This window comes from Pteropus alecto, unplaced genomic scaffold (genome assembly GCF_000325575.1).
Source record: "Pteropus alecto unplaced genomic scaffold, ASM32557v1 scaffold75, whole genome shotgun sequence".
In the NCBI taxonomy this organism is placed as follows: Eukaryota; Metazoa; Chordata; class Mammalia; order Chiroptera; family Pteropodidae; genus Pteropus; species Pteropus alecto.
The window spans coordinates 22,962,323-22,983,309 of NW_006440638.1; the positions used below are offsets into that span (position 1 = coordinate 22,962,323).

The 20,987-nt window shown below is 42.9% G+C and overlaps 1 protein-coding gene across 10 annotated transcripts in view; it reads left to right on the top strand.

The window, feature by feature from the left end:
• Nucleotides 1-13,809, top strand: part of WNT5A (Wnt family member 5A) — a 22,382-nt gene extending 8,573 nt beyond the window's left edge. For 9 of the 10 annotated variants that reach the window (XM_025050681.1, XM_025050684.1, XM_006917530.3 and 6 more), the window contains exons 2-5: nucleotides 540-673; nucleotides 1,884-2,134; nucleotides 6,808-7,100; nucleotides 10,861-13,809. In XM_025050681.1, coding sequence (XP_024906449.1) covers nucleotides 540-673; nucleotides 1,884-2,134; nucleotides 6,808-7,100; nucleotides 10,861-11,319 — 1,137 coding nt within the window. In that variant the 3' untranslated portion in view covers nucleotides 11,320-13,809. Of the gene's footprint in view, nucleotides 1-24; nucleotides 132-539; nucleotides 674-1,883; nucleotides 2,135-6,807; nucleotides 7,101-10,860 lie in introns of those variants that run through there. The other variant, XM_006917531.3, reaches the window with a different exon arrangement.
• Nucleotides 13,810-20,987: the final 7,178 nt, after the last annotated feature.

Here is a 20,987-nt window from a genome sequence, read left to right on the forward strand (position 1 = left end):
CTGCCCCCACCCACCCCCCCCGCGCCGGCCCCCCCGCCTCCTCCACAGCCGCCCGCGGCGCGCGCTCCACTCGCCTTCGCGCTCCTCTTGCCCATGGAATTAATTCCGGCTCCACTTGTTGCTCGGCCCAGGTCGGGGAGAGGACGAGGGTGGCGGCGGGTTCCCAAGTGAATTCCGGTGGAGGGACCCAGCACAACGCAAACTAGAGGGGAGCGAGGGGGTGCGGGACGCGAGCAAGCAGGAAGGAGGCAGCGCCTGGCACCGGGGTTTTTACTCAACAGCATTGAGACATGTTTGTAATCGCTGGCGTGCCCCGCGCACAGGATCCCAGCGAAATCAGATTTCCTGGTGAGGTTGCGTGGGTGGATTAATTTGGAAAAAGAAACTGCCTATATCTTGCCATCAAAAAAACTCACGGAGGAGAAGCGCAGTCAATCAACAGTAAACTTCAGAGACCCGGATGCTTCCGTTGTTTAAACTTGTATGCTTGAAAATTATCTGAGAGGCAATAAACATCTGCTCCTTTCTTCCCTCTCCAGAAGTCGATTGGAATATTAAGCCCAGGAGTTGCTTTGGGGACGGCTGGAAGTGCAATGTCTTCCAAGTTCTTCCTAATGGCTTTGGCCATATTTTCCTCCTTCGCCCAGGTTGTAATAGAAGCCAATTCTTGGTGGTAAGTTCATTCTATGTACATATTTTATTTTATTTTTAAAAAGATTCATTTGTATGATGCTGGAATATTTAAAACTGAATTTTGAGTTTTGGTGCATTTATCTAACACACATATAACATTTTATTTATATATATCTTTAAATCAGAATTTCCATTGAATTTGCTAATATCGTAAAGCTTATCTTTAGCTCCATAGGGAATCAGAACCTATAAATCTACACCTTTTTCTATGAGGCCCTTGTTCAGATGTATGCTTGTAGTACATCATATAATAAAAGGGAACCAAAATTCACTTCTCTAATAATTGTAAGCCTATCTATAAAATTTACTTTCTGCCACCTCTAGGTAGTAAAAGTGAGTTTCAGCTTTTTATCTTTCTGTCACTTGAGGTTATTAACCTTCAGGGTCTGATGTAGGCAGAATTCTAGGAACACAGCTCGACTCCAAGTGGAGAAATATTTGGGCTCGAAATTTGATTTAAAAGAAAAAAAGTGAACTTGAAGTAGTCAAATGTCCCTAAACGAGGATTTCTTTCTAGTAGGGGCCTTGTAGATAGGCTGCAGTATATCCAGAGGATTATTCTTGACGGCGTTCTGGATAGTTTTTCCCTGTAAATGAATAGTGTTTTTTTGATTGTCAAACATGACTTCTGGTCACTGGATACCCTGTCTTAGGTCTTTCACAATCACATAAGGAGCCCTTTTAAAATGTTCAGAGTATGGAGAATTTTCTTTAGTCTATATACTTGTCCCACTGTTCTTCCATCAGTCAAAGGGAACTCCTATCTCCTACCCGTGTCTAATTGTGTCTACTTTCGGCATTCATACATTTTTAAGGCAGATCAGTCCAATTTGTGGGACAAAATGAGTCACTTTCTCTTAAGGTCAGAGGCTTGTCCTCAAAACCGCTGTTTCCCTCTTTTTCTGAGTGGATTTCGGAAATATTGGTTTAGGTATATGGCAGTGGGGGCAAGGAAGGGAATAAAAACTCTGAGGAGCCAGATGGCGGAATGGGGACTACACAATACCTCCGTTTTCTGAGTGGAGTTAAACAGAGGAGTTTTATGAAGCCCTTCTCATACTTTGTCATGAGGACAAGGAGCAGAGAAAAAGCATCTGTGTGCTTGAAACTATGTCTTGCTGACATGCTTTCAGGGGGCCTACCTCGAGGGTTCACGTAAATCTTGAATGCACATCTCCCCCCCTTTTCAGGTCGCTAGGTATGAATAACCCTGTTCAGATGTCAGAAGTATATATCATAGGAGCACAGCCTCTCTGCAGCCAACTGGCGGGACTTTCTCAAGGACAGAAGAAATTATGCCACTTGTACCAGGACCACATGCAGTACATTGGAGAAGGCGCGAAGACAGGCATCAAAGAATGCCAGTATCAATTCCGACATCGGAGATGGAACTGCAGCACCGTAGATAACACCTCCGTTTTTGGCAGGGTTATGCAGATAGGTAGGAAACTGTTTAACATATTTTTAAATATATATATACACTTTTTTCCTAGAAAAAGTCCTTAGTATTTACTGACCAGCTTGACAAGGAGGGAATCTTCTAGCAGGGTAATTGCTTGGGAATTTTTGTCACTATTGCTACCGGTGTTAATTCCTGTTCCCACACTGATTATACGTTGTTTTGGACTTCTTTAACCAAACCAGGAGGGGAGCATCAAAGTCTCCTTCGTTTTTCTGAACACTTAATTTTTCTAAGAAACATTTTGTTTAAAATAGAAGCAGCACACTTATTTTTGTTTCTCAAAAGTAGATGAGGAAAGCTGAGTCATTTATGTTCTTTTAAACTTCAGAACTCTTTTTAACTGTAAGAAGGGTCCCAACTTAAGCCATAATTCAAATGTCCCAAGAAGCAAACTAAAAATTGTCCTCTTTCAGAATGCTAGATAGGTTGGAAGTGAATAAGGTTCTAATTTTCCTAATATAGATATTCCCTGAGGTTATAAAGATATATACGTTAAGAGCTTTATTTTTAGTCCCAGAAAGAATTTTAATTAGAAGTGATCCAATTTACATTTGCGATTTTGGCAATTGATATAAAAGCACATGCTTCAGACCTTAACCTAGAAACTTAAAAAAAAAAAAAACAAAAAACTTTAAATGTATCACTACAGACCGATTCTTTATTTTAAATGTGTTGTTGAACTTGTTATTCCATTCAGGGAGAAGATGGCATTAAAACTGGGCTAAAGGCAAAGAATTTGAAAACTCAGTTTGTCTCTGGTTTGGTTTAATAGCATAGGATACTATCTGACAGATGTGGTCCTGTGTGTGTTTTCTAGTGTGAAATTTTAGGTCTCTTTACTTTTATGCAAACAAGCCCTTATAATTAATATGACTGCAGTGACTCCTAAAATAAGAAGCAATTTATCAAAGCAATTAACTGTTTATACTGACTGAAGAAAAAAAGTTGGCTTAATATCCGTCACGGATGGATAAAATGCTTTTTAAAAAACCCTGAAAAGTGTATTCATTGAGAACAAAAAAGAGTTGTCAGTGGATGTTTGAGCCAAGCGGCTTCATAAACTAAAATAATACAGGACTGGAAGCCGTTCTTCTAATTGAATGGGAAAATGGTCTGCAGCCTCAGCCTGCAAAGTTTCATAGGGCTTTGTCCTTCCTGTTAATGATTAAAATGTGCTAATGTATATATACTGGGATCGGAATCTAGGAGTTAAGCTTCAGGAGTTTTCCCTGAATATAGGCTGCCTTATGTAGTTAACTGGGGGTGTGGTGAGGATTTAATTCCCCTGCATTTTGATACTGTGAGTGAGAGAAAACCTTTTTTTTAAGTTATATCAGAATAGTAAGTTGTCAGCTTTACCCCCTCACGTTTGCTTTATGTATCCCCCCTATGTATCCTGCCTTCCTTTCAAATTATGGAGCTACTTTTTCACAAGTATAGGAGTGTGCAAAAATCCTACACCTCTGATGGTAACCAGAAAGGAAAACAGCAATTGAACTCTTTTTCTGTGTAGTCACTGGAACACAGCTTTGATTTAAGATCCTCTTCTTGTCTTTATACGTAGCCTGTTTTGGCCCGAAATGTTCAGAATAAGCTATCATTTGCTAAGTGGATTTGAGTTCTGCTGGAGATTTATTTAAAATGTGGTCCAAGATTCAAAGAGCCTACTTCCTTAGGGAACAAGCAGAACCCTTGGTACAAAGGCCTATGTTTAATTGTCCCTTGCCAGTATACTCTCTGGTCCTCAGCTGTGTGGTACTACGGTCTGGGTTGATGGGAAGTGGGTGGGAGTAGAACCTCCTGACAGCCTTTGAGGGAGCCCTTCTAAATTCTATCAAGTCAGCTGCTGTCCTGGGAAGGTGAGGACACTTGCTGCATCTCTTGCCAAAAGTTCCCCAGGTGCCTGAGGTCTCAGGGCAGAAAGCTGCTGCTGGGTGGCTTGTGGTGGAACACTGACAGGGCCTTGTCTTTTTTTATTTATTTAAAAAATAGTTGAAGAGAAGAAAAACCAGAACAGCTTTTTGTGGAAGAGGAACATGAACCCAACCCCAATAGTGGGAAAGTTACTTAGCTTTCACTTTTCTATTTAAGGGTATCTTTGAAGAGCATGTGCTAAGGGAACATTTTGAAAGGTAGTGTGTGTGTGTGTGTGTGTGTGTGTGTGTGTGTGTGTGTACTCCAAAGCACTCAGAACACCAAGGACATGGAGAGCAATTCTTGTCCGTGAGAATCTGACCCTGTGATGGGGCCAGAGTCTGAGAAACTCAGGGCTGCCACTTCCAACCCCTCCTCAACTCATTTTTCTAGGGTGCCAATTGCCTTGGAGGCACTGTACACAATCGCCTCATGAAGGGCCCACTCTTCATTTTGGAAACTTTCTCATTTTTCATCATGCTACCCTTTCTTCCAGCTTTTGTCTCTGTCTCTTCTTTGTTTCCATGCTGTGAAAAGATATGTCAGAAAGGCGCCATTTTTAAGGAGTGTGAGGATCAGAGAGGATGTAGATTCACAGGGAGGAAAACCTAACTGAACCAGCAGTATTCCATCCAGGATGACTGTCACACAGGCTATTAGCCAAAGAGCACTTTTCATACTGATGTTTTCCCCGCAGTGACCAATTAGTTTAGAGACTTCTACCAGGTTTGTATTCTGGGGCAAAAAAGGAAATGCTTAAGATAGACTTATGAAACAAGCAGCATTGTTGTGTTTTGTATAAAAGCTCTTTTATGCCCTGTATACTCATAGGACAGTGTCTTATTTTCCTCTATCTCCAGAGGATTGTTTATCTCCTCCTCTTCTAGCTACCTCTTTATTCTACAAGTCTTCCATCCAGGGCCACAGTGTTTTCTGTATTATCAGTGTTAATCCCCAAATAACTCCCTAGAATCTGTCTGCCCTCCTCATTTCTCTCCACTCCCCGCATGTTCTATGCCTCTCTAATTTGAGCAAGATAGATGTTACACCCCACGGGAACTTTCTGGATTCTCCTGCCAACCACCAGCTGACACCTTAAGTTATTCATTTTTTAAAATGTGAGAGGGAAGGTCTGTGGTAAATCGGAAACATCGCCATTCCTAGAAGAGGGATTACAGATGGTTGTAGACTGAAGTGTGGAGTGGAAGTCCGAGAAAAGGACAGCCTGCTGGATCCTTGCATTGGCATAGCCATCCTCCTGCAGAGAGTGGGCCTGGCTGGGGCTGAGGCTGATTGTCAGCCGTTCTTATGTCACCCCCGTCCTTCCACCCCACAAAAAAATTGATAGTTAGCAAGTTTTTTAAGTATAGGAGAAACTGATTCTGGTACAGGGATTCTAGTGCCAGAAGGGGCCTGTTTTTCCTAGGCATCTAGTTCAGTACCCTTATTTTACAGTTGAGGAAAGTGAGGCCCTCCTCATCCCACCCCTAGGCCCAGCTTCAGCTGGCTTGGTGTTAACCCTTTCTCTTTCATAGTACATTTTTATTAAGTGGCTTCTTGTTACATGTAGAAAAGTCTTCAAGTACAAGTGGAGATTAAGGTGGTCTGTGATTACCTCCATTTTTCTCCTTACAAATAGAGCTCCTCGATATAACTGTTTTACAAGGAGATATAGTCTTTATGAGTTTTAGGGAAGGAGAAAACTTTTTTCCCCTAGGTTTGCATATTCTTTACAAGTTTGGGGAAGGAAGAAGCTTTTTTTTTTTTCTCTCTTCCCTTTAGATTGTGCTTTTCCCCTACTTGCTATTATTCTAATACTTTGAGGCACAGGCTGTCAGGGAGTTGCAGAAGTGATACTCGAAAGGCTTTTATTTTGGGAGAAGGAGTTATTTATCCCAGAACCAGCAGGCTGTTTTAAAGGTAGACACTCATCCTCTTGAATAAGAAGTATCAGTCCAGTCTGCTTGGGATTTAAGAAGAGGAAAATTTCATTTACAACTCTCTAGGAAGGTTTAGAAATGTCCACTGGGAAAGTCAAGAGCCTTGTCCTGAGACAGATTTCATTATGCATGATGGAGCTGGGAGCAGGAGGTGGTGGTGGTGGTGGTGGTGGTTACATTGCAGGAGGAGGAGGGCGAAGCTAGGCTAGAACTAGTCCCGCCACAAGCGTGGCTGCTGTAGTGTCTAGGTTCCATTGGGAACTCAGACTTTCCGAGGCTCTAAGCCTAGCAAATTCTATGCTCCCTCTGCCTTATATGTAACTCAAAATGAAAATAATTCAAACATTAAAATAAGTGTAAGGAAGTTAACCCAAATTCTGGCTTTTTCCTCAGCGACTTCTTTCTTGTGCATTTTTGGAAATGTTTCCAATATCTTCAAAAGGGTTATAGAGAAAATCAGTCCAGCACTGCCTAGGATCCTGCCTTAGGCTCTGAAATGTCAGAGCAGAGATATCAGGGATGTGCTACTTAATCCTTTGTCATTTGTTGCTTCTGTAGGTTTGGGGGATGTCTCTCGGCTTCCCTTCCAGGTGGGCGCAGGGCCTGGATTTAAGTTAGGGATGTTTCCCATCCTGGGAAGGCCCCGCCCGGGACAGCACGTGTGCGAGCAGGCTTTCCTCTGTCCTCACCTCCACCCGCACCCCTCACAGGGCCAGGGGCTGCTGGGCCTGCTGTGTGTCGGGGGCTCTTCCTGTCCCCTCCGCAGCGGGCCCCGGTGACCTGCGTCCTCGCCTGCAGGCAGCCGCGAGACGGCCTTCACGTACGCGGTGAGCGCCGCGGGGGTGGTCAACGCCATGAGCCGCGCGTGCCGCGAGGGCGAGCTGTCCACCTGCGGCTGCAGCCGCGCGGCGCGCCCCAAGGACCTGCCGCGGGACTGGCTGTGGGGCGGCTGCGGAGACAACATCGACTACGGCTACCGCTTCGCGAAGGAGTTCGTGGACGCGCGCGAGCGAGAGCGCATCCACGCCAAGGGCTCATACGAGAGCGCGCGCATCCTCATGAACCTGCACAACAACGAGGCTGGCCGCAGGGTGAGTGCCCCAGTCGTGTCTCCATCCCCGACTCTCGTTCCCTTAACCACGCTGGGCCTCTTCTTGTCTCTCTACCCCTCCCTCTTCCAACCCTACCCTCTACAGTTTCCTTTCCCCTTTTCTATCTCTCTGCGGCATCTCGGTCTCCCTCTCTGTCTTCACCCCTCTTTCTATCTTTTCAGGTCTCTTTCCCACTCTTCCTGTTTGTCTCTTTCTCTCTCACTTTCTCCTTTATTTCCAACCCCCCACCTCCACACACGTAGGCCACAGCCTTTATGGAGAGGGTCACACACTCCTGAAAGACCTCCTGGGGGCGAATCATCCTGCCTTGGCCCGCTCCAGCCAAGGTGCTCCTGCAGTTGCCCAAGAAAGATCTTTCTATCCCTTTTTAATTAGTTCTCAGTGCAATTAGCCGGCCCAGGCCAGAAGTAAAAATATTAATGTTTGCCCTCGTCCCTGGAATATGTTTGTTGTTGGACTGAAAATTGGGAGAGGGAGTTTTTTATTCCCATGGTGCCCAGATGAGAAAGCCCTCTCCCTAGCTTCTAAGACTTATCTTTTCCGGCTCAGTCCTTTCTCTTTCTTATGTCACTAGATAGCAGGCCTGATAGACCAAGGGCTTTTTTTTTTTTTTTTTTTTAAGAGCTTTTCTAGGAAAACTACAGCATTTTTGGAAGTCTGACCATCATGCCAGTTGTGGGTGGCTCTGGAGAGATGAGAGAGCCGCTCACAAATGCCCAGAGAGGACCTTCGTTTAAGACCTCCTGAGTGTCCCCATTCTGCTCTTTCCTTCCCCTCGTGGGGCTATGAAATGCTGCTCCATAGTAGTTCAAAAGACCCTTCTTCCTCCCCTGTGGTTAAGCACATGGCACTTTATGGCTGCTCTAAAATGAAGGGGTGAAAACTTTTCTTAACTTTGGCAGCAATGAAAACCAGGGCCATTATTTTTTCACAGAACCCAATGTAGGTGCCAGGAACTTTCTGGTCAGAGATTTCACTCTTCTGTATTTTAGGGTGAGGAAAAGGGAAGATAATCACCAAGTAAAATATCCAATACTGGAAGGAGCCTTAGAACTTTCTGGCTGCACACTCTCATTTTAAAGATAGGGAAACTGAGGCCCAGAGAACCACTTCATGGCCGTGGAAGACATTTAATGAAGTGAGGTACAAGCCAGGCACTTTTAAAAATTAATCTCATGCATATATCACAGTTTAGGGATGAAGGACTATAGGTTTTGAAATTAGGGAAATCTAGGTTAAAATCCAGTTCTGTCTGTTCCTTTCTGTTTCTGAGCCTCAGTTTCCACATTTCCACATCTGTTAAATGGCATTAACTATCTCTTGGGGTTATTGAGAGCACTAACAGGGATCGCATAGTAGGTTAAGCCATGCAAAATTACCAATATATTTTTGACCTACAAAGTTAACAATTTCATGTGGTTCAATCGAAGGTCCTAGTTTAGTGTCTCCCATTAGGAAAGTGCTTGATAAATGATAATTACTAAACATTATGAAGTAAAAGACATAGAGAAGTCAAAGATTATCTAGATAATTCCAGATAACTTAGCTTCTCAAATTTGATGTTAAACATTTGGTGGCGTTGGGGAAGGACCGAACTCTGCAGTATTTTGCCTCTGCTGCCCTGAGGAGTCAGATAATTGCTCCAGAGGGAGTGCAGGCTCTCAGTTCTCAGGCCTCCCCCTGCTATGGCGCCTGCAGTGTGGGTGGACTCTCCTCACTGTGGCTGACCCAGGGCCATGCAATGGGCATGTTAGCTTCACTCTCTCTGGGAGCCCAGAAGGCCTTGCTTCTGTCCTCATTAGGGACACATCCCTTTACTCTCTGCATACAGTGTGCCCAGTGCCTCAAACCAGACATGCCTCTAGGTTAGAGATGTGGCTGACTCCTATGGGCCCCGTTGTGCCCATATTTGGCGCTTTCCTCTATCTTTAAGGATTTCTTAGACTTCTCTCATGTAAAGAAATCATCAGGGGATTAGCAACCAAGGAGAGAGGGGCAAGGGATTTCCAAGTGAGGAAAGGGGATTTTGGAGACTTGGAAGAGCATCTTTAATATTATAATTTCATTTAACATCTGCATTTTTTTTTAATATTGAATTTTTTTTTCTCATAAGTTTTATAATTCAAGCAGTGAGCTGAGCTTGGATCCTGGCGGATGAGGTTACATAGAAGACAGTTTTTCTCCAGGATAGTGGGGGTGGGGAAGGGAAGTTGGACACTGTGCCAGGAAATCATAGTAGAATCTCCTCAGGACATTAGCTTTTTATTTTCCTCAAAGAGGGGGTAAAGGTTAAATATGTTTGCAAAACCCTTCCTCAGACTAGCTGCTTGCCTGAAACTCTTTATGCCAAGGGAATATACTTTGGCCCTCTTTGTAAGAAAGTCCCTTCTGAATCCTCAGAGGAAGAAGGTAGTTGATCTGTGTGGAAGCAGCCTTCTAATTCACTCAGCGTCCGGGTTCCTGACAGGCCTTCTTTGACCTGCCAATACCATGCCAACTCTGGAGGGTAACTGGTTCAGGAACTGTGGGCCATCAGAACTATAAATAGGCAGTCACTACCTTTTAGACTGCTGGGTACAGTGCTGTGGGGCCAGACCCACGGGCACTGCTCCTGGAGGCCAAGGCGGCTACGCAAGGGCCCAGGACCAGCACCCAGACGCCATGCCCTTATCACCCTGGAGAAAGACCAGATTTACTGATTGCATCCTGAATGCTACATACTTTCCATGCATCCTCTAATTTTATCCTATAATAGTGCTGTGAGAATGATGAAATCACAATCCCCTTCAGAGATGGAAATCAGAGGCCCAGAGAGGTGAAGCCAGCTGTCCGTATTCAGGGGCAGAGTCAGGACATAACCTATGTCGAGGGCGGGCACTCTTAGCCTAGACAGTGAGGATAGGGAGCAAGGATTATTTGGGAAACGAGAGGCAGAATACACCTAAGATCCAGGCCCAGTTCTCCCACATTCTAGCTGTGCGACCTGCGCAGGCCACTTATCCTTTCTGTGTCACTGTGCCATCATCTAATCCAGCTCATGTTATGACTTCGGTGAGAGGATGAAATGAGATAAAGTGTGTAAAGGCTTTTATGATAGTGCCTGGCACATAGCAATCATAGTAATAGTAATAGTGAGTAAAGATTTGAGCCCTGATCCTACCTGGGCTGAGACCCCTCCCAGCTTTACCACTTACCAGCTGGGTGCCCGTGGGCAAATCACTGAGCATGAGCTGGGACAAACTGCCTGGGTTCAAATTCTGGCATCCCTACTTCCAAGTATTTGGTAAGTAACTTACCTCTCTGGGCCTCACTTTCCTTCTCTGTGAAATGGGGATGATACTAGCACTTCCCTCCTAGGTTGGTTGTGGGGACTAATCCAGGTGGTGTGCACAATCTCTGGGATGCGTGTTCAAGATGTATCAGTCGGTGCTAATATTGTTTCCCTGCAAAACAGAAGTAATTGAAGTGGTTTTATTCCTGTTCCTATTAAAAACTTGTGGTTGTTTATTATGATGATGTGTAATAATGAGGGGCTGAGAACATACTTATTTGGTAGACTTTTAAAAGAAAGCAACACAGACTTCTGGTAGTGGAGAATGAAGAGGAAATAGCCCACCCCTAGTTTAGCTGGTGAACATGGCTCCATCTAGAAGGTGCAGCGGGGCTCTGTAAACAAAACCCCACCTGGGTCTGGGCTCCTCCTTGTGTTTGTACACTGACTGTCCCCTTCTCCCCACAGACGGTTTACAACCTGGCTGACGTGGCCTGCAAGTGCCACGGGGTGTCCGGCTCGTGTAGCCTCAAGACGTGCTGGCTGCAGCTGGCAGACTTCCGCAAGGTGGGCGACGCCCTAAAGGAGAAGTATGACAGTGCTGCGGCCATGCGGCTGAACGGCAGAGGCAAGCTGGTGCAAGTCAACAGCCGCTTCAACTCGCCCACCACGCAGGACCTGGTCTACATCGACCCCAGCCCTGACTACTGCGTGCGCAATGAGAGCACGGGCTCACTGGGCACACAAGGCCGCCTGTGCAACAAGACGTCCGAGGGCATGGACGGCTGCGAGCTCATGTGCTGTGGCCGTGGCTATGACCAGTTCAAGACCGTGCAGACGGAGCGCTGCCACTGCAAATTCCACTGGTGTTGCTACGTCAAGTGCAAGAAGTGCACGGAGATTGTGGACCAGTTTGTGTGCAAATAGTGGGCGCCCGCTGCCCGCCTGCCACTCAGCCCCGTTCCCAGGACCCACTTATTTATAGAAAGTACAATGATTCTGTGTTTTTTGGGTTTTTTTTTTTAATATTGTTTTATTTTCCCTCAAGAATTGCAACCGGAACCATTTTTTTCTGTTCCCATCTAAGAACTCTGTGGTTTATTATTAATATTATAATTATTATTTGGCAAAAATGGGGGGTGGGAACCAAGAAAAATATTTATTTGTGGGTCTTTGAAAAGGTAAGACAAGACTTCTTTTGATGGTATAAGATGAGGGGGAAATAACACATACTCTAGCTTGTGTGCACATCCAGAAGGTAAAGGAAATGTGTTTTCTTTTTCTCAGCTATGGGGTCATATGGGACAGGTAGCACCCAGTGCTCCAAATCTATGCACGATTCAGCCTCTGTGACCAAAATGAATTGTAAATGCTCTGGCGAAAGATCTTGAGACTCAAACAAGAAAATGAGACACCCTCCCCCCCCCACTACCCGTTTCCAGGGGCTGCCAGCCTGAAACATTTTCAAATTCGTAATTGAAAATATAAAAGCGGGACTTTCATATCCCTCAAAGAAAAAAGAAGGTATATCATGTATCTCATACTTCTCCAACATTCCATGTGCAGATGGTCCTATTCTAAAAGCTACTGAAACTTGGGGAGCAGGGAGGAAAGCCCCAGAAATTATAAAACTTAAAAACTTCTATATTAACAGTGATTTGAAGCTGTTATAGGAATTAGGTTATTAAATTGGAAAAGCATCCCCAAATGATTCTGGGTTATAGACTTTTTGTTTGGAGAGGGGCAAGGGAGGTTGACTTGAATATAAAGGAAAATATACTGTAATTTTCTTAGGAATACTTGGTTAATAAATGATAATAATAAAAATAATACATGAATTCCATTTACAGATCCTCAGCCCAAACAACAAGATAATTGCATGCAGTTCAGTACTGCACCAGAGCAGAAAACCTGTTTGAGGGGAAAAAGTGAAATCTGCCCTCCCACTTGACCCCAAGCCCTGTCTGATTCCTCCTTGCTGCGTGGGGAGGAGGAGGTGAGGCTGGCCACATTTCCAAAGGCTGCTCCACTGGGTCCCCTTTGATTGCAGGACAGGAAATGAACCATTAGGAGCGCCACTTGGAAAACGGTTTACTACTTAGGGATTTTTTTTCCCCCTAAAACTTTTGTTCTTTTAATGATGTTACTTGGCTAATGGAGTTCACAGAGGTGTTACAGCATTTCACTGTTATGATCCTGTGTTTAGACTCTCCACTCAAGCTTTTCCTATTATACTGCAGGTGTACCCTGAAACTGTTCCTAGTGTACTTGAACAGTTGCATTTATAAGGGGGGGGAAATGTGGTTTAATGGTGCCTGATATCTCAAAGTCTTTTGTACATAACATATATATATATATACATATATATAAATATAAATATAATTATATCTCAGTGCAGCCATTGATTTAGATTTACGCTTTACTCTGGGGTTATTTCTCAGTCTAGAGTATTGTTGTCCTTCATTGCAATCCAACTGGGATTTTTCCAGAAGATTTCAAGTAGAGCTTGGGCTGTGGCCCTGTTGCGATTCCACCTTGAGCATCATGAAGCAGCCTCGTTTCTGAGGAATCTCGAAGGTCTTCCTCACTGATAACGCATATTGGTTTGAAGATTTCTTTTATCTTCCCTGCCACTCCCCCTCTTTCTCCAACCTCCATTTCTGTACACTTTCTTGAGAGGGCATTACTTGTTCGGCATAGATGTGGAAATGAAGAGAGATTTGAAACTCAGAAGCACGGTCAGCGTTTCACTTAGTTCGACTTGCAGAGTGAACACTGTTCCTGTTCGATCTAGTAGTACCTATTTGAGTCCCTAAGGAAAATCCGGCTCATGACATACATAGCTAGTTTTTAAATTTTTTAAACAAGGACACCTCTTTCCAAAAAGTTCCATCTTATCTCGGACTTACGTTGTTTTAAAAGTTTGGAAAGATACACATCTCCTGCAACCCTCCTAGACTTGGTGGCCTTCATATCACCTCAGCCATCTGTGGCTCTTAATTTATTGCACAAGGATATTCACTTCCCCTCAGTTGCAGTGAATTGCAAGCAAAAGATCTTGAAATTAAAAAGCACTAATTAGTTTAAAATGTCACTTTTTTGGTTTTTATTATACAAAAACCATGAAGTAATTTTTTATTTGCTAAACCAGATTTTGTTTCTTTTTAGTGATTCATGTTTATGAAGAGAGTTGAGTTTAACAATCCTAGTTTTTAAAAGAAACTATTTAATGTAAAATATTCTACTCGTCATTCAGATATTATGTATATCTTCTATGGCCTTTATCCTGTACTTTTAATGTACATATTTCTGTCTTGCGTGATTTGTATATTTCACTGGTTTAAAAAACAAACATCGAAAGGCTTATGCCAAATGGAAGATAGAATATAAAATAAAACGTTACTTGTATATTCGTAAGTGGTTTCAATTGTCGTTCAGATAATTCATGTGGAGATTTCTTGAGAAACCATGAGGGAGAGTTTAGGGTGACTACATGTCAGAATAACAGAAGAGCGGGGAATTTTAACAAAACCAAACTATTTGGAAGCTTCAAAAGATTTCTATGTGTAAGGGAACAAAAGGGGAATTCTCTTTTCCTATATATGTTCCTCAAAAAAAGAAATCAAGCAGATGGCTTAAAGCTGGTTATAGGATTGCTCACATTCTTTTAGCATTATGCATGTAACTTAATTGTTTTAGAGCGTGTTGCTGTTGTAACATCTCAGAGAAAGACTGAAAAGGCACATGCTTTTATCCTTGACCAGAATTTTAGTCCAAGAAGAGTGTATTTGTGTTTACCACTGCAACTATTGTACCTCTCTTTTTGAAATTACCGTGGACTGTCTCTAAACCCCTTTGAAAATAATTTCATGAAAAGCAAGCCTCGATCTGCAGAGAAGGAAAACTCACTGAAAACTAAAAGTTTGTTGTGTTAAGTGCAATTAATATGAGTTCTCGTGCTTTCTGAAAGTGTACACTGAAGTCTCGCCAGCGCTGTGCAGATTGATGCGCTAGCCCTTTGCTTTTTTTCTTGCCGGATAACCTTGTAACATATTGAAACCTTTTAAGGATGCCAAGAATGCATTATTCCACAAAAAAACAGTAGACCAACATATAGAGTGTTTAAAATAGCATTTCTGGGCAAATTCAAGCGCTTGTGGTTCTAGGACTCAACATCTGTTTCAGTTTTTCCTCAGTTGTATATTGACCAGTGTTCTTTATTGCAAAAACATATACTCGATTTAGGAGTGTCAGCATATTTTTTTTCTTTTCATCCTGGAATGCATTCAAGATCTTCCCAATACAGGAAAATTAACAAAAAATTTTATATATAGGCAGTGGCAAGCAGAGTCATGTTCAAAATAGTAATCATGGGCCCAAGTAAAAAGAAGACTGTTTTAAGTTTGAGTCCAGTTTATCTGTTCTGCTGACCTTCTGACTGTATGTTATAGTCGCCTACCCAAACCTTTTTCTCATGCGATTTTGCCAATACCAATTTTCAATTTGTTTTGCAAAACATTATTTAAGCCAGTGGAATTATCGAATATGACACTCTAGCATAGACTGGTACTGGCTGATTCCAAGAGATCATTAGCAAAAACGGTCCCCAAAGACTGAGCGTTCCATAATATAAATAGAGACAGATAGTAACTGTAACAGTACAGTACCTGTAACTTGAAGCGTATTTTATATACGTAATGCAAATATGCACCAAGGCATAGTCTAAAATACTGCATTCTCACTGTAAAGGGTACTTTTAAAATATTTATTTTTTTAGAAAAGTATTTTTTTAGTCTCCCCTCTCTATGGAATGGTGGAAAACAGATGCTGTGTTTTTAAAGTAAGACAATCAAATGAGTTTCTAAAACAGGAAACACTCAGCAATGTAAGAATTAAAACATAGTAAAGAAATTTAATTTACCTGTTCGAACAAACTTTACACTTAAATCTGATGATTGGATAGTATTTTAGTGAAGCATCATTTTGTCAGCCAACTTTAAAAAATGGGTGTAGAATGACTAAAGGTTGGTATGATTTTTTTTTAAAAACAAAAATGTATCAATTTGAATCGAGAAGATTTAATCAAAATGCTGTCTCAGTATTTCAAAACTAAAAAAGGGATGAGGAAAACTGCATCTTAGACCAGTTTTATATGCAGTGTACAATTTGCTGAGTTAAAAACGAGATAATATTTATTTTTGTTCATATCTTGTACTTTTCTATTAAAATCATTTTATGAAATCGGCGCAGTCACGTGTGTATTTAGCAGAGATGGTGTTCGTGGCAATCAAAGTTTGATGCGGGCACAGAGCACAATTATGGTTTAGGGCATCTGGAAGAGAACACACATTACAGGCATGCAGTTGGTGTAGTAGATATTATGATTACGTCTCAAGGATTTATTTTGTATTTTAAGGCTCATTTTTCTTTTGCCTGTTGCTAATTTTTCCATTTTTTATTTGTTCTGCTGCTGCTAACATATAAAAGTTGCATTAGGAGATTATTATTCAGTGTAGGCATTTAGCACAGTGACATAGGATTACGATGAAATTCCAGGGCGAGAGAAGAAAAATAGAATGATTTGAGGAGAGACATAGAATGATGTTCTAGATAAACTAAATCATCTGGAATATTCCGCTGGTGGTGTTTTGCAGTTTCAACGTTTGCCAGCCAGGTGTTTTAATTTGGGGTTTCTCAACCTCAGCACTATTAGCATTTTGGGCTGGATAATTCTTCATTGTGGGGGTTTGTCTTGTGCAATTTTTAGCAGCACCTCTAGTCTCTACCCATTAGATGCCAGTAGTACCCCCTAATCAGGACAACCAAAAATGTCTCCAGACATTATAAAATATGCCCCAGGAGCAGAATCACCCCCTAGTTGAGAACCAAAGTTTCATATGGAGGGACTGAGGTCTGAGCATTTGGGGCATACAGGCTAACTACAGTGGTAGACTGTTACTTGCCTAGGGTGACTAATAAGCCAGGTAAGTCCTTTGAAAGTTTTTCTGTGCAGGATATGGAGATGCAGCATCTTCCACAGGGCAAGCTGCCTTAGCAATTAATAACATAGGCTCTGGAGTTCAAATTCTGGTGCTGCCGTTTGCTGTGTCACCTTGGGAAAGTTGTATAGCTTCTCTGAATATTTGTCTTTTAAATAGGAGAGAATATTACACTTATCTCGTTGGGTCATTGTGAAGATAAAAGGAATTAATGTGTCTCAAGTGCTTAGCAGGTTCTGGTACATATTAAGAGCTTGCTTAATGTTTACTAGGAAGGATAGAATAAGTCTGAAGACTAAATCCAGGAGATATGGGCCAGGGTTGCCTAACATACCCAGCAGTGGCGAGCTCAGTGCTAGGAAGGCACCCTTAGTGTTCGGGGAGGTTGCAAACTTGTGGCCAGTCTACATCACATTTCCAGATGCATTTTGTTTGGCAAAGCGTTAAAAAATACTCAGATTAGTCGCCAGCATTTAAAAGATGAGTATTTTCACATTCGAATTTGAATTTCTGGCTTGAAAAATGGGAAGAGCTGGGCACTTGGGTACACGGCATCGTGGTTCCCCGGTAGCAACTATCGGCTGGGTTAAGCAACTGTTTCCCCTTTGAGACAGGGCCGAGTATGTCCAGTTAGCCATTTTCGTCACCTAACTAACTCTCGTAGGCTCATATACTTGTGCTAGTTTTCAAAACTGATTTTTTTCTGAGTCAGGGTTTCTGAATCTCACTATTATTGACAATTTGGGCTAGATAATTCGTTGTTGTGAGGGGCTGTCATGTGCATTATAGCATGTTTAGCAATATCCCAGGCTTCTAACTCTAGATGCCAACTGCACCCTCCTCATCTGTGACAACAAAATAGGTCTCCAGACATTGCTAAATGTCCCCTGGGGGGCAGAATCACCCTGGTTGAAAAACACTTGTCTAAACTAAATGGTCTGTATTCATAAGCTAGCAAATGAGGTTAAAACAAAGAAATAAACAAACGAAAAAGATTAGTCTCTGTGTAAAGAAATGTCTGGCACAGGAACTTGATAAATATTTAATGAGTGAAGGAAAAACATCCATTTTCAGATTTCGGCCTCACCATCATTCTTGAATCTTTCTGATATTTAAGTTACACAACGTAACCTGAAAGGCCACCTAATAATAGTACTGTCTTAAGAGGGGGAGTTCATATTAAAAAAAAGACAAATTACTGGCTAAATGTCCTAGTTAGCCTGCCCCTACATAGCCAAATAGATATGTGTTCTGTTCTTTGATTTTTGTTATGAAGCTGCAATTTCTAAAGAGCATTCTATTACATACAGCCCCAGGAGATGCTCAACAGAAAGTTTTACCACCAAACAAGTTTGGGAAATGACGAATGATGGATCATTGCCCCGCTGAGAGATGTATGCTGTTCATTAGCATATTGGCAGTGCTAAAATCAGAGAAGCAGGAAAGAAAGCTGCTGCTTAACTCAGAGTCGTTGGAATGTTTTTGATTCCTGTTCATTTATCACCTGTTACTATCCTCTGGGCAAGCTGGGAAGGGCTGGCATGGAACTCGCCTCTGGCAGGTTTTGTGGGGATGCATTCTATTGAGGTCAGGAACTGTCTGGCTCGCCTTTTGTAGCTGAAAAAGGAAAGATGGAGTGCTACCTGGTGACATGTCTAGAGAGCTGGCATCTGTTCCTCTTGCTAATGGAGGGGCTGGCTCTGAGTGGCAGTTAATCCATTTCATAGCCTGGGTCATTGAATGGAAAGAAGATGCTTATGGGGGAAATGTGAGGAGTCCCAAGAGATATAAAGATACCACAAAGTTGAGGAAGAGAAAAAAAGGGAGGGGAAACAGAAAAGGGTAGAAATAGGGAAAAAGGAAGATGTGAAGAGCAGAGGAAGTTAACTAAGGCAAGAGAAGATATAGGTGTTCTATGACCAACACCTTCAGACAGATCTCATTTCTACTAGTTAAAAAAAAAAAAGCTGGGGAGGAAGGTCATATTTGATGAGCATCTGTTCTGTATCTGGTACTTCCTAAACATTTTTCTTTCACTCATTTAAGTAAGATTTCTAAGTATCTACTGAAGTAATAATGTTACTTGTAGTTTTGTAGATGAAGAAATGGAAATTTAGAGAGCATAAGTGACTGGAGAGCCCATTTGTCCACCAAAAATTCTTGCTCTTTCATTATAAATGTGGAGTTGATACTGGAAGTTGGTTGTCTAACCAAAGACTACATTTCCCGGGCTCCCTTGCATTCAGGTACAGCCTTATAAGTAGTTTCTAACTTATGGGGCTAACTTATAGCAGAAACATGTCAGTTTTGGAGCTCAGGCATTTACAAAGTTGGTATGAATTCTCCACTGCATCTTTCCCCTCCGAAAATTGGGAGGAGGGGACTCTGAAGTGCTAGGAGTCGATAGAGCCACAATGCGGAAGACATCTAAGTCCTTGCTCCACCATATGGAGGAAAGACATGAGCTGAGCAAAAACTTCCTCCTTTGACTGTTGTATGACAAAATTATAAACTTCTGTTGTGTTGGGATTTGATATAGCGCCTAGTTATTCTGCCCAACACACTGCCTTTTCTGGTACTTCATGTTCCTGTAGTCAGACCCAGGGCTGTTTCTGAGTCCCTATGCACAGAGGGGGTTCCTTGGACAGAAGATTAATAGATTGGGACAGTCTCTTGCAAGTCTCTTTTCCTTTCTGAGCCTCTAATTTTCTTTCTTTATTATTATTTTTTTTTTGCTGCTTTTTCTCTTAGGACTGATCTAATTCATTTATTGATTTATTATTTACACAGAAAAGGGATTTAATGAAACCTGCTGTGTCCTAGGCACAGATTTAGGTGTTGGGGTTATAGAGGTGAGCAAAGCAGACTTGGCCCAGAGTAACCAGCAGTCACAATGATGGGGAATCAGAGAGGAATAGGGTGCTCTGGGGGCCTGGGAGAGGAGAGAGACAAACCCACACTTGGGGAATCAAGGATATTCCTCAAGAGAAAGTGATGTTTTAGCTAAGCTTTAAAAGACAAGTAGGGGTTATCCAGGTTAAGCTATGGAGGGGTGGGTAGGAGCACTTAAGAAAGAAGGCACAGCTTATGCCAAGTCCCAGAGGTAGGAGAAGATGTGGTTCATCCCAGTAACCATGAGTTTGCTGGAATGTGAAGGTGAAGGAGAGTGGTGGGGGATGAGGCTGGGGTGCACTGCAGCCCAGGCTACAGTTGATCAGGTCCTAGACATCCCCCTAGGGGAATGGGGAGCCGTGAGAAGGTATCAGCAGGAGTGGGACATGTTCAGGTCTGACCTTTAACGACCTTGTGTGGAGACACTTGTCTCCTTAGTTTCTGAGTTTCTAAAACCTGAAGGCTCCCGTGATCTTAGACAGCAGTCTCCAACCTTTTTTTGGCACCAGGGACCAGTGCTCCTATGAGAATCTAAAGTCCGACGATCCGAGGTGGAGCTGAGGTGGTGATGAGGCTAGTGCTGGGGAGCGGCTACAAATACAGATGAAGCTTTGTTGGCTCACCTTCTGCCGTGCAGCCCGGTTCCTAGCAGGCCACTGACTGCTACCCGTCTGCGACCTAGGACTTGGGGACCCCTGATCTTAGGGACATTTTGGTGTTCCATTGCCTTGGCTCAAACCCTTGCAACCCTGGGCTTCCAGCCTAACTCGGGACAGCCTAAGTTTTCCTGTAACTGAGACAATTCTAGCCAGATACTTGCCCACCTCTGCCCTACCAGTGTGACTTGCTCTAAGTTATACCTCACATTCTTGTCCCAGGACTTCCCTCTATATACACTCTGCCCCATCTGCCGAAGGGCTTACTGCATGCCACTTGCCTCAGAAACTGAGCTGCTTGTGCCAATGGTAAACCTTGATGCTGATGCCACGACCTCTGTGCCAGACCCAGTGCTTCATAATTGCCAGGCTTCATCTCATTCCCTTATCCATATAAAATATGAAAGTGGACATCATTCCCACTTTACAGATAAGGAAACTAAAGCTGGGAGAAATTAGTTCACTAATTTTATCTGTCTATTGCTGAATAATACACCGTACTCATACCAAAACTAAGCAGCTTACAGTTCTGTGGGTCAACGGTTTGGACCGAGTTAGCTGTGGGGGTTTTCTGCTATTGTTACTTGGGGCTGGACGATCTCACATGGCCTCACTGACAAGTCAACGGCTGATTCTGGCTGTTGACTGGGACTTTCTCTTGATGTGCTCTCTTATGTTTAAGGAGGCTGACCTGGATTACTTTACATTGTGATACCACATTCCACAAAGGTGAGTCTGGAAGCCTCAAGGCCTCTTGAGGCCCGAAGTCAGAATTTTCACTATATCACTTCCACTGCATTCTATTAGTCAAAGCAAGCCCAAGGACAGCCCAGATTCAAAGAAGTGGAAAAATAGGCTCCACCTCTCCATGAGAGGAATGGCAAAGTCACATTGCAAAGGGGATCTGTACAGGATGGGAGAAGTTGCCGTAGCATCTTTACAAAGAGTCTCTCCCATGGGTCAGGATTCCACAGTGTTTGAGTGATGTTCTACCTCTTTTCTCTCGTGACAGCACCTGTAATAGGATACCCTTCTTCCACCCCCAGAA